The sequence below is a fragment of the Carassius carassius genome, chromosome 40, assembly GCF_963082965.1.
Source record: "Carassius carassius chromosome 40, fCarCar2.1, whole genome shotgun sequence".
Classification (NCBI taxonomy): Eukaryota; Metazoa; Chordata; class Actinopteri; order Cypriniformes; family Cyprinidae; genus Carassius; species Carassius carassius.
In genome coordinates, this window is record NC_081794.1 from 27,980,262 (window position 1) to 27,995,380 (window position 15,119).

Here is a 15,119-nt window from a genome sequence, read left to right on the forward strand (position 1 = left end):
CATATATATACATATATACAATATATATATATATATATATATATATATATATATATATATATATATATATATATATATATATATATATATATATATATTACACACACACACACACACATTCCCATTATATTTACATTTTTATTTACTGTTTATTTATTTAAGCTTGACATCACTATAGAGACTGCTAATGTCTAGAAAAACACGTTTTTTATGTTCTTTTTAAGAAAAGAAATGGCTCTGAGGCTCTGGATCATGTGTCAGTTGTCTTTGTCCAGCAGGTGGCAGCACTGACCTTTATCTCGGAGAGGTTTCCTAAAAACCTTATTCTGCTGTTAGACTGAAGTAGCCTGGTTCTACCAGACTCTCGTACATTTCATTTGTACTGAGTACTGAAGGGAAATGAAACTGAGCGGAAGTACGTAGGAGGCCGGAGCCAGGCTAAGACTGAAGAGCCACAACACGAATCTTTACAAGCGACTCATTTACAGAGTCACCAGTGTACTTAATACCAAAATGAACACCTATTTTGAATATAGGCCTATAGAAGCATGCATGAGTTTAAAAGCTATAGGCCAAGATTTTCATTGTATAAAGCTATTAATTGACTCGTTTTAACACAGCATCTTAAAAACACAACTCCTACCCTGAAAAAATAAATAAATAAAAAGACCGCAAGAACAGTTGAAGTTTCTAGGTCTGACTCGTTTGTACATTGTAAACTGGTTTGCGGATGAGTAATGAACTATAACCAGCAAACCACAGAAAATTCTGTCAGTCTGTAACAAAAGTTACAGACTGACTGACTGACATTTAATTACTAAAGTAATTAAATAATTACTTTACATGAAGCCATGCCTTTCTGATCTGCATACGAGCCCCGCCCACATTTCAGTGTAGCCCCGCCCTCCGCCTCTAACTGTATCAGTTTGAGAAGAATATGAGGAAATAGTTGCGTTTCAGGGGGCGTGGCTTAGATTCAACTCACTTCTCATAAGTTAGGGCTTGGCTTCAACTTTAAACTTAAGTCAAAGCTCAAGACTGAAGGAGAGAAACCATGTGCGACGTGGTGCTGCCAGCAGATCTGCCCGCTAGCAGCTTGAGTTCAGAAAAACTCCAGAAGAACCCAGAGCAGAACAATCTGAAGTCCACAGAGGAGAAGACCAATGGATCTCCAGAGACAGAAATCCACACCAATGGAGAGAAAGACACCAAGACTATTGAAGAAAGCAAGATTCAGGAGGATCTGAAGGAGTCAGAGGACCCTCAGAAGCCTCAGGATGAAGAGGAGGTTCTGGGGCCGAACGATGTCACCTGTGACTCCTGCATCGACCGGCCGTGCCGCGCCACGAAGTCGTGCTTGACCTGCCTGGTGTCGTACTGCGAGGCTCACCTGAGGCCACACCTGGAGAACGTCAAGTTCCAGAGCCACCGGCTGGTGGAGCCGCTGCGGGACATCGAGAGACGCACCTGTGAGACGCACCGCTGCGCGCTGGAGCTGTTCTGCTGCGCCGACGCGTGCTGCGTGTGTCAGGAGTGCGTGACGGAGGACCACCGCGGACACAGCGCCGTGCCCATCACCGAGGCGCGCACGAGGATAGAGGTACGCCTTTCAGTATCCCCAAATGGTGCGTAATATTTACGTACTGTAGCTGAAATGAGAATCTACGCTCTAAAGTTTGTGGTTTTTGTTTCTTATGCTCGCCAGAGCTGCATTTAATCAATCAAAAATACTGTAACATTGTGAAATATTATTATAATTTATAATATATGTTTTCTATTGTAATGTGTTTTAAAATATAATTTATTTCTGAGATGCAAAGCTGAATTTTCCGCAACATTGCTCAGTGTCACATGATCCTTCAGAAAGCGTTCCAAGATGCTGTTTTACTGTTCGAGAAACATTTTTTTCTTATTTTAAGTATTGATATATTTATTTTCAGGATTCTTTGATGATTTGAGGGTGAAAAGAGCAACGTTTAGTTTAAATTAGATATCTTTTGTAATATATAAATGTGACTTTTGATCAATTTAATGCATCCTCGCTGATTGAAGTATTTAAAAAAAATGTAATTGACTACAAACTTTTGAACAGTAGTGTATGACAAAAGATCCGTTTTAATTTAAGTGATTAAAATGCAAACGTTTCTATGTAATAATCTGTTGCTGAGAAATGAGAGTGAAAATTATTTGGGGAAATGTATATATTTGGGGCAAAAGGCTCCATGTTGCACAGCCGTTTTGATCGTCAGTGAAAGATGCAATTTTTGCATGAGATGCAAAAAAAAAAAAAGAAATTCCCAAACACTTCTCTGTCTGCCACTGGTCAGTCAAACAGATAGTCCAGCTCCAAAATCATACCACTGGGCCAATGTTGCTGTTTCAAGATGCTCAGACTAGCATGCATAAGATACCTTATATAAATACAAGGCAGAAATAATAAGAGTAGGATGCTGCTCCGAATTCAGCCACATTTGCACTCAACTTACTAATGTAGACTTTAACAACTTACACTTTACCTTAAAAGGGTGATGATTTTAGCCTCAAACATGCAAACTGCTCCCTAAATCTAATGAATCCTTTCAGTGAAATAAGGAACAGAATGTTCATGCTCTGACTATTGTTAGATCATACAGCACAAAACTATATCCGGATGCATGTCTCTGTGTTTGATGCAGATCAGATCTCATTCATCTCATCAGATGAAGTCATTCATCTTGCTATCAGGTCACACATACTGTAACAGAGACCTGTGCTCATGATTAATGTGGTCATCAAGGCTGTTCGTGATGATGTGATCAACCTCACACAATGAACATCATAAATCATAAATGATGTTCAGATTATGTGTCTTTTTGAGGAGAGTTGAGTTTTTATTCTTTGGTTAAGCTTGGTTAGTGATGTATTTACGGCGTACAGTAGTTAAGTGTGAGTTTAACTCATTTGCTCTTGAATCTCAAGTGTGACTATCAGGATTTAAAGGATCTCTTTTAATTTCTCCTTTCCTGACAGAAACCTCACTGTGTAAAATTTGAATGCATCTCTAATGAACATACACTGCTCTTCAATCTGCAACTGGTTCTACATCCAGTTGTGAAAGTCAATTCGTGACGTCTGTGTGTAATCATCTCCTCGAGAATATGAAGCATGTAGTGAGGACCGACATGACCACACTTATCAATAAATAAACTACAAACAGAGCATTAGAAAGCAGAAAAATCTTCATGGTATTTTTTAAAGAGAGGTTACTCAGTGCGACCAGAACCAGATCGTTAACACTCTTTCTGTAACATGACGTTTTCAAGATGATGCAGCACTTCAACAGGTGGTTTAATGTTTGTAACATGCCAAAAACATTCCTTGATATCTTTTCTTGATGGTTTTTGGCTGTGGCCGCATGTGAAAACTGGGTTTTTTACGGTCAAATTCTCTGGCAAATTTGCATGCTACACAAATAAAGATGGTTACATCCGGCTGTGCATGAGCATTCACGTCACAGGCAACTAGGAAAACAAGATTTACTCCAGAATGAACATATTTTTCATGATTTGCTCACCTTTATACAATTCTGTATGACTTTCTTTCCTCAGAAAAGAAATTTCATGATTAACTTTTTCAAGTCAAAAATACTGTAATGCACAAAATATTATTACAGTTTAAAATGACTGTAATATATGAAACATTACAATTTATTTCTGATCAAAGCAGTATTTTCAGCATCAGTCTTCAGCGTCACATAATCTTCAGAAGTCCTTCTAATATGCTGAATCGCTGCTAAATAAACATTTCTGGTTATTATCAGTGTTGAGCAGCTTCATATTTTTGTTAAAACTTGCATTTTTTTCATTTATTTGAAAGAGAAATGTTTTGTAGCATTATTTAAGGCTCAAAATATGGCAAAAGCACCATAAAAATAAAATTTGGCCATGCATATGATTGTATTTCAAGTCTTCTGAAGGCGTGCAGTTTGGTTTAATAATACATTAACAGTCCATCCAATGTGCATTTTTTGGAACTTGACAAATTACTGTATGCTTCCAAATAAAAAACGGGGGTTAATATCCTGCAAAATGTCACTGTTTTGTGAACTAGGTTGAAGACCTAAACTATTCAGGACATCAGAACTGTTAGGAAAACTGTTTTACTAAAATGCAACGGTTTAAAACAATCCACCTTGCTTGTTAGGGTGTTCCCTGTCAAGTGAATGAGTCTGATGTATTGTCCTCTAGCACAGAGCAGGGAGTGTCCAGGTCTTTTCGAGGATCTGGGGCATTCCTAGTGATGTTTTGACACGAGCATTAGATTACACAACATACAGAACACAAATCCTGCCTGACTGTGTTGTTAGACGGAGCTAACCATTCAGTCCAGATACATTGAGAGAAACTTCCTCTACGCTGATTAACAGAGAAGCTATGACACATGCATATCTCTTTTACATATCCAGTTTAACCACTACACTGAGCTCATGACATTATTGACTAGTGTGGATACGCACAAGAAGTCTAGCCCTTAATTTGCATTGTCAGTGAAGTTAAATACTTGAGTGACAGTAGCATTCATAACATCAAATTGCTTTAATGTTAATGCACCCCTTTTATTTCAAATGCTGAGCTTGCTAACTCAGGATGAGTAATCAAACTTTCATGTGTGTGTATCTGAGCATGTTTTAACTGGAGACCGTGCAGGGAGGGGTTCTCATTGACATCAGTGACACACGTCCGCTTCAGGGATCACTGCACCTATTGTGGGGGTATCGGGTGGTCAGGGTGGAGAGAAAACGTACTCTTTTTGCTTTAATGTAAGAGTCAATGCACTATTGTTTGAGATGAATAACAGTGACTACTGCTGAACATGAGCTGTGTGCTTGCTGGAGGAAGTTTTTGTCTGAACTTGTCTGGGGAATGCAAAGCAAAAGCTGAACAAAGAGACTTACATGCAAAAGCATGTTGGTTTTGGTTACATTTACTTTTATAATGTATAATATTAATCAGAATTTGTATCTGAAAACCATTTAAAATAATATTTTTTTCAGTGATAACTATCTTTTTTTTAAGTATTTAATTACATTATTGCATATTTTACCAGTGACTATATCCTATATATATATATATATATATATATATATATATTATACACAGTATTGTATGTGTTAACAGAGAGAGCTCCAGGACAAACAGACAGACATGGTGAAGACGGTCACAGCAGCAGAAAACGCCATTAACAAGTTACAGGCCAACACAGTGAATATAGAGGTAAAACACCACATTCAAAGACTTGAACTTCACTTTACTCTCTTAGAATCAATATGAAACCCTCTTTAAACCCCATTTTACTTCTGTTACCAGTGTGTTTTGTGTATAGTCAGTCACTTTGGCTATTCAAGATCATAAACTTGAGTGTTTAATAGTTCACATATTAACTAGAAACTGGTAATGAAGGTCATTCCTTCTTTGAATTCAGGTTCAGGTACACTTTTAAAAATGCTGGGTTTTATCAACCCAACTTTGTGTCAAAGATGGAGTAATCCAGCTGTTGGGTTACATTTATTAATTTAATATTTTAACCCAAAGGTTGGGTTAGTCCATATCTGATCCAAAGTTGGGTTAAAACAACCCAGCAAGAGTTATCTGACTAACTTTTCTGGGAATATTTTATGTTTTATTAATGTCAGTTTTAATATAAGATGATATTTGATAGGTCATCACTGAAATCTTAAGAGGAGATATGAAAGAAATACTAATCATTCTAGAAATGACTAAATGTTTGGACCTACAAATGAAGATGATGGATGTCATTTAAGACATTTCCCTCCAGTTTTGCTCTGGCAGTGACTTTTTTAGTTGTCTCTTTGACTTTGAAGTGTCTCAGTCTGTCTGTTTGGCCACAGGCGTCTGTGAAGGAGGTGCGTGGAGTGATCGAGGAGCAGTTTAACATACTTCAGGCGGCCGTGGAGCAGGCGGAGAAAGAAGTGAGCGAGATCTTAGAGGTGGAGGAGCGACAGGCGCTGCACCAGGCCGAAGGAATCCGGGTTCATCTGGAACAACGCTGCACTGAACTCAAGAAAACCCAGAGTCAGGTCGAGAAAATCACCAAGAACAAAAATGACATTGACTTCCTGCAGGTAAGGAGGTTACTTCCTGTTTCCTGATGGGTTGATCATGACATTAAAGCATCTGTGAAGCTGTCAGTTAAAGTTAAAAAGTTGCAATGCATTGGCCACAAGGATATTACTGTGAACTAAAACTATTAAAAATACTTTTGTAAACTGAAACGGAAAAATAAGCTTAATTAGAAGCACTAAATTTACTCAAATGAAACTTGAATAAATATCAAATCTGAATAGCAACATTAAAACACTAATAAAGTAACAAAACATAACATAACATGGTTACTAAAAATTCAACTAAAATGAAAACTGAAATGATAAAAATAAACACCAAATTTAATAGTGTATAAATCTACAAATAAATTATCTCTCTGTAAATATTAGTATATAAATAAAAAAGGCAACATTTATAATTTTCATTTAGTATAGTTTGATGCTAAAATAACTAAAAGTAAAACTGAAATAAAAATGAATGAACACAATATAGACATATTTTAAAACAAAGATCGAAACACACATTTAATAAAACCTAAACTAAAATGAATGATACTCAATGATACTAAGATTTTATACATTTTTAAATTTTATACACGGATAGAAATAATACTAAAATAACACTGGTTGGCCAAGCATTTGCATATGCAAAATGTGTTTCTGAACTTTAATTGTTTTTCTAATTGTTTCCGGTATTAATTATATGAGTATTGTTTTCCAGGAGTATTCACAGTGGAAAAAGGAAGCTGTTGATGTGTCTTTACCTGGCATTTATATCGGCCTCATGGATCGACTGCAGTCATTCAGTCGCATTATCACACAGTCCACAAAAGAGATGTGCGAAAACCTGCTGACCTCCTACTCCAACAAACTCAAAGAAACCTGTAAAAACGGTCAGTGTGCACAACAATAAACATCTCCACACACAAGTGACACATCTTGCTATGAATTTGAGCAATTCAGAAAAATCAAACATTTGTGTTCTATGACGTTTGCTATCTTACTCAAATATATTGTTTCAATTCACAGATAATGTAGGCATAAAGACGACGGTTTATGCCGTGATGGCTGCAAAAAAGAACATGTCAATTCCAAACCCAGAGACCAGAGACGACTTTCTTAAATGTGAGTGTTTGTGGTGACATCACCATACTTCCCTAGTTAATTGATTGCATTTATATTTAAGCACTTACAAATGAGGATAATCAAATCAGCAAAAGAGCAACAATTATGAATTCCCCAAAAAAAGCACTCATTTGCATACATTTCCAGAACAAATATACTGTATAAACACTGGTTAAAACCAGGTTCAAATTTTTTGTTGACATATTAGAGGTTTTTCACAAAATGGGATTTTGTTTTTATCTCTCCATAAATCATAAAATACAGTCAACAGCCAGAAAAAATACACTTTCGCCATTTTTCAAGAATTAAACTTTAAATTATAAATCGGGTGAATTATATATGAACAAACCCTTCTGTAAAAACATATAGTGAGGAAGAAAACTTTTACATTTGGTGTATGTTAGTGCAGCTGAAGTGGAGAGAAAACTTTTAAAGATTTGTATTGTAATTGAAATATACAGATGTAAAAAGATAAAGTGCAATAATAAAATCAAGCAAAGACATATGGATAAACCCCTCAGTAAAATCCTTCAGAATATAGCCAGGAATAAAACTGCTACGTTTAGCGTTTGTAAGTGCTGCTGAAGTGGAGGAAAAACTTTTAGAGATATGTATTGTAATTGAAATATACATATGTAAAAAGATAAAGTGCAGTAATAAATCCAGGTGGATTGATATACTGTATTAACAAAACCCTCAGTAAAAACCTTCAGGATATAGATTGGAATACAACTGTTAAGTTTGGTGTATGTAAGTGTTGCTGAAGTGGGGAAAAAGTTATTTTGAGGAAACAGCACTTAAAAAATGTATTGTAATTGAAATCTGCAAATGCAAAAACTGTACGTGTAATAAAATAAACACTTAAATGTTGGAAGTTTTCTTTCAACTAGTCTGAAACAACACATTTTATAGCCCACAATCTCAAATTTATTTCATTGCCTTAAAATGAAAAATGTAAAATATAAACAATAAAAGTAAAATAGTACATTATGATATTGAAATGACAGTGACGCTTATAATACACGAACAGCATTACATTGCATTATATTACTGTAGACTTGACTTTTCGCTCATTTTCTCCCACAGATGTCACGCCTCTGACCTTTGATGCAGATACGGCCCACCAGTATCTGCGTCTGACAGAAGAACGGAAGAAGGTGACAAACACCACGCCGTGGCAGCAGAGCTATCCCGAGCTCCCCGAGCGCTTCCAGCACTTCAAGCAGGTGATGACAGTCGAGAGCTTCTACATGGGCCGCCACTATTTCGAGGTGGACATGAGAGGAGAAGGCACTCACATCGGCCTGACGTACAAGAGCATCGACCGCAAGGGATCGGAGAGCAACAGCTGCATCACGGGAAACAGCTTCTCCTGGTGTGTGCAGTGGGACGGACGCAGCTTCTCTGCGTGGCACAGCGATGTGGAGACGCCGCTCAGTGTCCCCAAAGCCACGCGGATCGGAGTCTACGTGGATTATTCTGCCGGCGTGCTGGCTTTCTACGACGTGGAGAATAGCATGGTGCTCATCCACAAGTACCAGGCTGAGTTTCTGGAGCCGCTTTACCCGGCCTTCTGGCTTCCCAAGAAGGAGTGTGTCGTGCTTTTGGAGCCAGGAGCTTCCCTGACAACCCCTTCTCCTGTTACCTCTCCTAAATAAAGTGTTTCTGCTTCTCGTATCCACATCATTTCCTTCTTATAGGGCCCTGTTTACACCTGGTTTTGTTCACCTTACACAGATACAGATGCAATGGTGTAAACAGGGCTTTAAGAGATCTACTGTAACCTCTGACTGATATTACATTTTGTGACTACAACAGTGTATTTATACAAGATGCCTATTAAAATACCTACAAACACGTTTTGTGCATTGATCACATATCACAAAAAATATCTTTAAGTATAATTTTTCAAACATGCATGAATCTATATATATATATATATATATATATAAATTAATAAAAGTAAATATATTTTATTCTTATATTTATATATATTAAGTATATGTGGGGATTATTTAATATTGTTTCATTCATGTTGCAATAATAATATTGCACACGTGACCGAACCCATTTGACGTAGTTGGATATTGCTGTACATTTCACTTGGTTTGGGTTAACGGGACAGATATGGCTATTTAATGACTTTGTAGTCTGTACACTGTATGCTGCTTTTTTCCCTTATATTTCACATTTTATGTTACATTCTGTGCCTAGGATCAAATGTGACAACAATAAAACATTGTCTGTCTATGCAAATAAAAAATTGCTACAGTAAAGTGCTGATATTTGTCCACGTGTTTAATTGCAGTGAGACATAACCGGTTGCACCATTCTAGGATGTCACAAAGCCTAAAGGAGTACAGGGATCATGTTTGACTGAGGATAATTATTACATAACTGCTTTTTATTTGACCTAAGTTCTATATTCAGAATTAATGTGGAAAAAAAAGCAAGAAAGTCAAATATTAAAAAGCAAGAAAGAAAGTCAAATATTACTGAATGAGGAAAATGGCACATAGTGGCTAATGTAAGAGCCACTTTTATCCAAGCAATCAATCATATACATTTTAAATTTAACATACTTTAGTGACATAAATATCATTACATAATTTTTTTTTTTTTATCATTGTGTAGAATAATCCTCACATCAGAGTTTTAATTTAAAAAATAACCACAATGAACCAGTGTATAAAAACATTAAAATATCGAATCATATGTATATATGAATATATCAAATATAGAAATTATTAATAATCATATGTATTTTATAACTTTTATTTTTATATATAATATTATATATTAAATATTATCATATCATATATATCTATACACATATGCTATTTACAAAAATAAATGGAATGAAGAGAGTATACAAAAAAAAAACAATATAAATTGCGAATTGGATATTGCACCTGATAAAAATAAAAAATATTTTTTACTAATTAATTAATAAATAAAATTCATTAAATTAAAAAAAAATGTATTTCTCTGTTTCTGTTGTTTTGGGGGAAAAAAGTTTTCTGTTCAGGCGCGCTGTAGTGAGTCCTCACAGACCCGGAAGTGACGTGTCGTGTAACGTCAGTAGGACCAGGAACAACAGCAGTCGAAATGAAGCTGGTAAGTAAAAATATTCTATTTTATTCCATTATCAATTCTTCTCAAACACTGTAGACATGATTTACGTTCCTCTAAAATGACGTTGAAGATAAGGAATAACGCGGGTTTAGCTTAGCCAGTCCTCTGATAGTAAACAGCTCACTGCCTCAGATCGAGTTTTCCTAGGTTTAGGTTTAATTAAATGTTTAATTAGTCGTTATAAATCGTGTTTCTGAGCCTGACTGCTGTCATCTTGTTTCGCTTCCAGGACTCAAACGATGATGAAGATGTGGCTTTATTTGATGCTGAGGAAGATTCAGCCGCGAGAAAGAACAAGATCAAGTGTGTTTGTTGTCATCGTTAGCTTTAACTAGTTTTGTGATATGATTCTGTTTAAATCATGGTTTAGTACATTTTAGTGACGTCCTCATGTGAAGAATGAGAAAAAAAGACGAATTCTTAATTAAAATATATTATTTATTAATAATATAGGATTTGAGTAAATTAATGCATTATTATAAAAAAGTAAATGCATTATTGATATTTTAAAAGTATGTTGACCTTTTAGTAGGATTTTATTAAATGTATTGTAAAATATTATTATATTATAACTACATTTTTTTAATAATGAAATATTCAAATACATTATTGTTATTAATTAAATTTGTTAATAATAATGCAATATGTTTAGGGTTAGTTTATAGTAATTGTATAATATTGAGATAATTATACCTTTTTTTAATTAGTACAAATATAAAATGTATTATTATTAATAATTACTATTATTATTATTTAAATAAATGTTTGTTATTAATTAAATATATTATATTATTATTATTATAAATAAGTAAATGCATTATTATGATAAAGTCAAGTTAAGTTAGTTATTTATATTTTAATAGTATTTAGGCCTTTAAGTACGTTTATTAAATGTGTTAAAATATCTTAATATTATTATAATATCACTACATTTTTTAATAATGAAATATTTAAGTCCATTATTGGTATTAATTAAATTGGTCAATTAATATGTTAAGGGTTAGTTTATAGTAATTATATAATATTGTGATAATTATACCTTTTTTTTAATTATTACAAATATAAAATGTATTATTATTAATAATAATAATATTATTTAAATATTTTTTTATTAATTAAATATTATTATTATTATTATAAATAAGTAAATGCATTATTACATTAAAGTTAAGTTAGTTATTGATATTTTAAAAGTATGTAGGCCTTTAAGTACTTTAAATACATTATTGTTACTTATTAAATTTGTGAATAAAAATGTTATATGTTAAGGGTTAGTTTTATAGTAATTATATAATATTGTGATAATATTTATACCTTTTTTTAATTAGTACAAATATAAAATGTATAATTATTAATAACTACTATTATTATTATTATTATTATAAAACACATTTTTCTTATTAATTAAATCTATTTGTAATCGATTATTTTTCACTCTAATAATGCTGTGTGTTTAGAGTAGGGCTTTGGGTTTGTTTATAGTAATTATTGCACATGAGGTGTGTGGATGTCCTCATGTAGACGAATGAGCTAAATAAACGAGTGTGTGATTCCAGGCATCCGGTGGCATCATTCTTCCACCTGTTCTTCCGGGTCACTGCTATCCTGGTTTACCTGCTGTGTGGTTCAGTCGGTGGATCCTTCATCGCCTGCATGGTCACCATCATCCTCCTCCTGTCATGTGACTTCTGGACGGTGAAGGTTTGTGTTTAGAATAACTGATCAGGTGTTCATAAATCATTACAGTTGCTGGAGTTAAATCGAGCATTGTTATAACTCCTATTTAAAGATTCAAACAAACCTCTAACCCTTCATATTAAACCTCAGCATGTAAGCTGTCTGGTTTGTTTTGTTGTAGAATATAACAGGCCGACTGATGGTGGGTTTGCGCTGGTGGAATCAAGTGGATGATGATGGAAAAAACCATTGGGTGTTTGAATCCAGAAAGGTACACACACACACACACACACACACACACACACACAGTCCTCCGTAGAGTGGCATAAAAATATATTGAATATTTTTGTTGTTATTTACAGAAAAACAAACGAAAAATGTGCTCACCAAGGCACATTGTTTATTAAATTAATAAAATATCTTAATATTATTATAATATCACAAAATTTATTTTACATTATTGTTATTAATTAAATTGGTTAATAAAATGTATTATGTTAACATTTAGTTTATAGAAATTATATAATACTGTGATAATTATTTATTTTAAAAATTAATTAGTTCAAAAATTAAATGTATTATTATTAATAATAATTATTATTATTTAAATACATTTTAGTTAATTAAATATATTATTATATATAAGTAAATGCATTATTACAATAAAGTTAAAGTTAAGTTATTATTGATATTTTAAAAGTATGTAGTGTAGGCCTCTAAGATTTTATTAAATTGATTAAAATATTTTAATATTACTGCATATTTTAATAATGAAATATTTAAATAAATGATTGTTATCAATTCAATTTGTTAATAAAATTGTAATATGTTTATGGTTAGTTTATATTAATTATATAATATTGTGATTTGTGATAAATATCTAATTATAATTATTATTACAGATAATTATAATTATTAATTATCTGCATTTATTAAAAAATATTATTACAATTCAAAATAAGTGTTTTCTATGTGAATATATTATAAAATGTAATTTATTCCTCTAATATAACGCAGAATTTTCATCCTTATTTCTCCAGTCTATCTTCACAAATCATGTGATGCTCAAGTGTTTATTTGAAATGGAAAACGTTTGTGTATTATAAATCTCTTTCCTGTCACATTTAATCAATTGAATGTATCCTTGATGAATAATTCTATTAATTAAACACCCATCTTTAGAATGAGAGTGCATGTATATGACATACAGTGAATGTGAATTTGCATTTCTCCATTTGTTGTGTTACATTGACATCCTGTCTCTGTGCTTGCAGGCCGGAGGGAATCAGTCTTCAGCGTCGCGTTCCTCAAACGCAGAGTCTCGTATCTTCTGGCTGGGTCTGATCATCTGTCCCGTCGTCTGGGTCATCTTTGCTTTCTTTACGCTCGTCTCCTTTAAGATCAAATGGCTGGTGAGTTGTGAGCAGCTCTTCGTCTGTCGGTCTTTATTTGAAAGACGATGGTGATCTGTGAGTGATGTTGTCTTGTCTCTCAGGCCGTGGTGATTTTGGGAGTGGTGTTACAAGGAGCCAATCTCTACGGATATGTGCGCTGTAAAGTAGGAGCCAGAACAAACCTGAAGAACATGGCCACAAATTATTTCGGACGGCAGTTTCTCAAACAGGTGTGTTATTGTAATTCAAGAACATCTTCTTAATCGTATCCTAATTTCATTAGCATCGTGTGATGGTACAGTATCTAACTCCATTTGATTCTCTTCTAGGCTTTCACGAAACAAGAGGAGTCTTAGGAAGGAGCGTCTGCATCTGTTTTCATTGATGAACTTTTAATGTTATGCTTTTTTAAAGATGAAAATGAAGCAAAGGTTGCTTAAGAAGTTGTTACTAATTTGTTTTTGCTTTGTCAACCACGAGCTGTTTAATAATGTGCTTGACATTTAAAATACCTTTAACTTCTTTATAGTTTTTGTTTAATATCTAAGTATTCAGGGTATGTTTTATTATAATATTGCATGACATCATGCATTATGCTTCTGTTTTGCAGACAGTGAAAAAAAAAGATGTATATATTTATATTCTGCTGTAAATTGCTGTATACTCTCTGTAGTGAATTGAATGAAAGTTTGATTGATTGGATCTCATGTTCAGTGAATTTAGGAAATAAATGGAGTTTTGCCCAGTGAAGTCAGCCACCAACACCACATAATTAAAACTTGTCAAAATCAAAGTGGCTTCTAATACCATTAAAAATTCCTTTTAACTTTAAATTTTAAATCCGTTTCTTTCTTTTTTTTCTTGCCAGACATGTTAATGTCCCCTATAAATATTAATACAATTAAAGTTAATGATAAATTAATATCATTATTCTCACATATATTGCAAGTTACCTGCACTCTTAAAGAGCTTACATATGCGATTTAAGAAAAATTAACAATTGTGTCGTTGAACCTGCAAACAAAATAGTGAGAGAGAGAATTGACTATCTGTAATCCCAGCACTCACACTCATGGAAACTCTTCAAGATTTTATTTACAATGTAAAGTCTTTGTACAGCATTAAAGGGTAAGGGGAAATTAGAGGTTTAACAATATGGATAATTCAAAAAGAAAGAATAAGACGCTTGTAGCTTCAGGAGGGGGTTAAGGCCAAAATAACAAACAAAAAAGGGGATGCTAACTGAAACAAAGTAATCTAACTTACCTAGCAATCGAAAGGTTGTGAGTTCGAGCCCCGGGCCGGCAGGAATTGTGGGTGGGGGGAGTGCATGTACAGTTCTCTCTCCACCTTCAATACCACGACTTAGGTGCCCTTGAGCAAGGCATCGAACCCCCAACTGCTCCCCGGGCGCCGCAGCATAAATGGCTGCCCACTGCTCCGGGTGTGTGCTCACAGTGTGTGTGTGTGTGTTCACTGCTCTGTGTGTGTGCATTTCGGATGGGTTAAATGCAGAGCACAAATTCTGAGTATGAGTCACCATACTTGGCTGAATGTCACTTCACTTTCACTTTCACTTTCAAAGAAAACATCAAAATCAACAACATGTCTCTTCCCTGACTTCCTCACTGTTCCACAAAACCAGGAGGAAAGCATACGTTGATAAAATAAAAGTGGCACCCACCTCC

The 15,119-nt window shown here is 34.1% G+C and overlaps 2 protein-coding genes across 2 annotated transcripts; both read left to right on the forward strand.

Annotated features, from left to right (window-relative positions):
- Positions 1 to 978: 978 nt before the first annotated feature.
- On the forward strand, positions 979 to 9,165 carry LOC132122497 (tripartite motif-containing protein 16-like protein). Its single transcript, XM_059532839.1, has 6 exons — positions 979 to 1,600; positions 5,157 to 5,252; positions 5,888 to 6,121; positions 6,822 to 6,993; positions 7,130 to 7,225; positions 8,312 to 9,165. The coding sequence occupies exons 1-6, from the start codon at positions 1,055 to 1,057 to the stop codon at positions 8,881 to 8,883; spliced, it is 1,716 nt and encodes a 571-aa protein (XP_059388822.1). The 5' UTR covers positions 979 to 1,054; the 3' UTR covers positions 8,884 to 9,165.
- A 1,078-nt stretch (positions 9,166 to 10,243) lies between these two features.
- tvp23b (trans-golgi network vesicle protein 23 homolog B (S. cerevisiae)) lies at positions 10,244 to 14,288 on the forward strand. The gene is made up of 7 exons (XM_059531576.1): positions 10,244 to 10,342; positions 10,590 to 10,663; positions 11,917 to 12,061; positions 12,219 to 12,308; positions 13,312 to 13,449; positions 13,533 to 13,661; positions 13,761 to 14,288. Exons 1-7 carry the CDS (start codon positions 10,334 to 10,336, stop codon positions 13,785 to 13,787), a joined length of 612 nt encoding a protein of 203 aa, XP_059387559.1. The 5' UTR covers positions 10,244 to 10,333; the 3' UTR covers positions 13,788 to 14,288.
- The last annotated feature ends 831 nt before the right edge of the window (positions 14,289 to 15,119 follow it).

Bases quoted from the DNA above. Each gene is read 5' to 3' on its own strand.
- LOC132122497 (XM_059532839.1), top strand. From the start codon at position 1,055: ATGTGCGACGTGGTGCTGCCAGCAGATCTGCCCGCTAGCAGCTTGAGT. The intron at 1,601-5,156 runs GTACGCCTTTCA...ATGTGTTAACAG, and splicing joins AGGCGCGCACGAGGATAGAG to AGAGAGCTCCAGGACAAACA. The intron at 7,226-8,311 runs GTGAGTGTTTGT...TTTCTCCCACAG, and splicing joins CAGAGACGACTTTCTTAAAT to ATGTCACGCCTCTGACCTTT.
- tvp23b (XM_059531576.1), top strand. The intron at 12,309-13,311 runs GTACACACACAC...CTGTGCTTGCAG, and splicing joins GGGTGTTTGAATCCAGAAAG to GCCGGAGGGAATCAGTCTTC. The intron at 13,662-13,760 runs GTGTGTTATTGT...ATTCTCTTCTAG, and splicing joins GACGGCAGTTTCTCAAACAG to GCTTTCACGAAACAAGAGGA.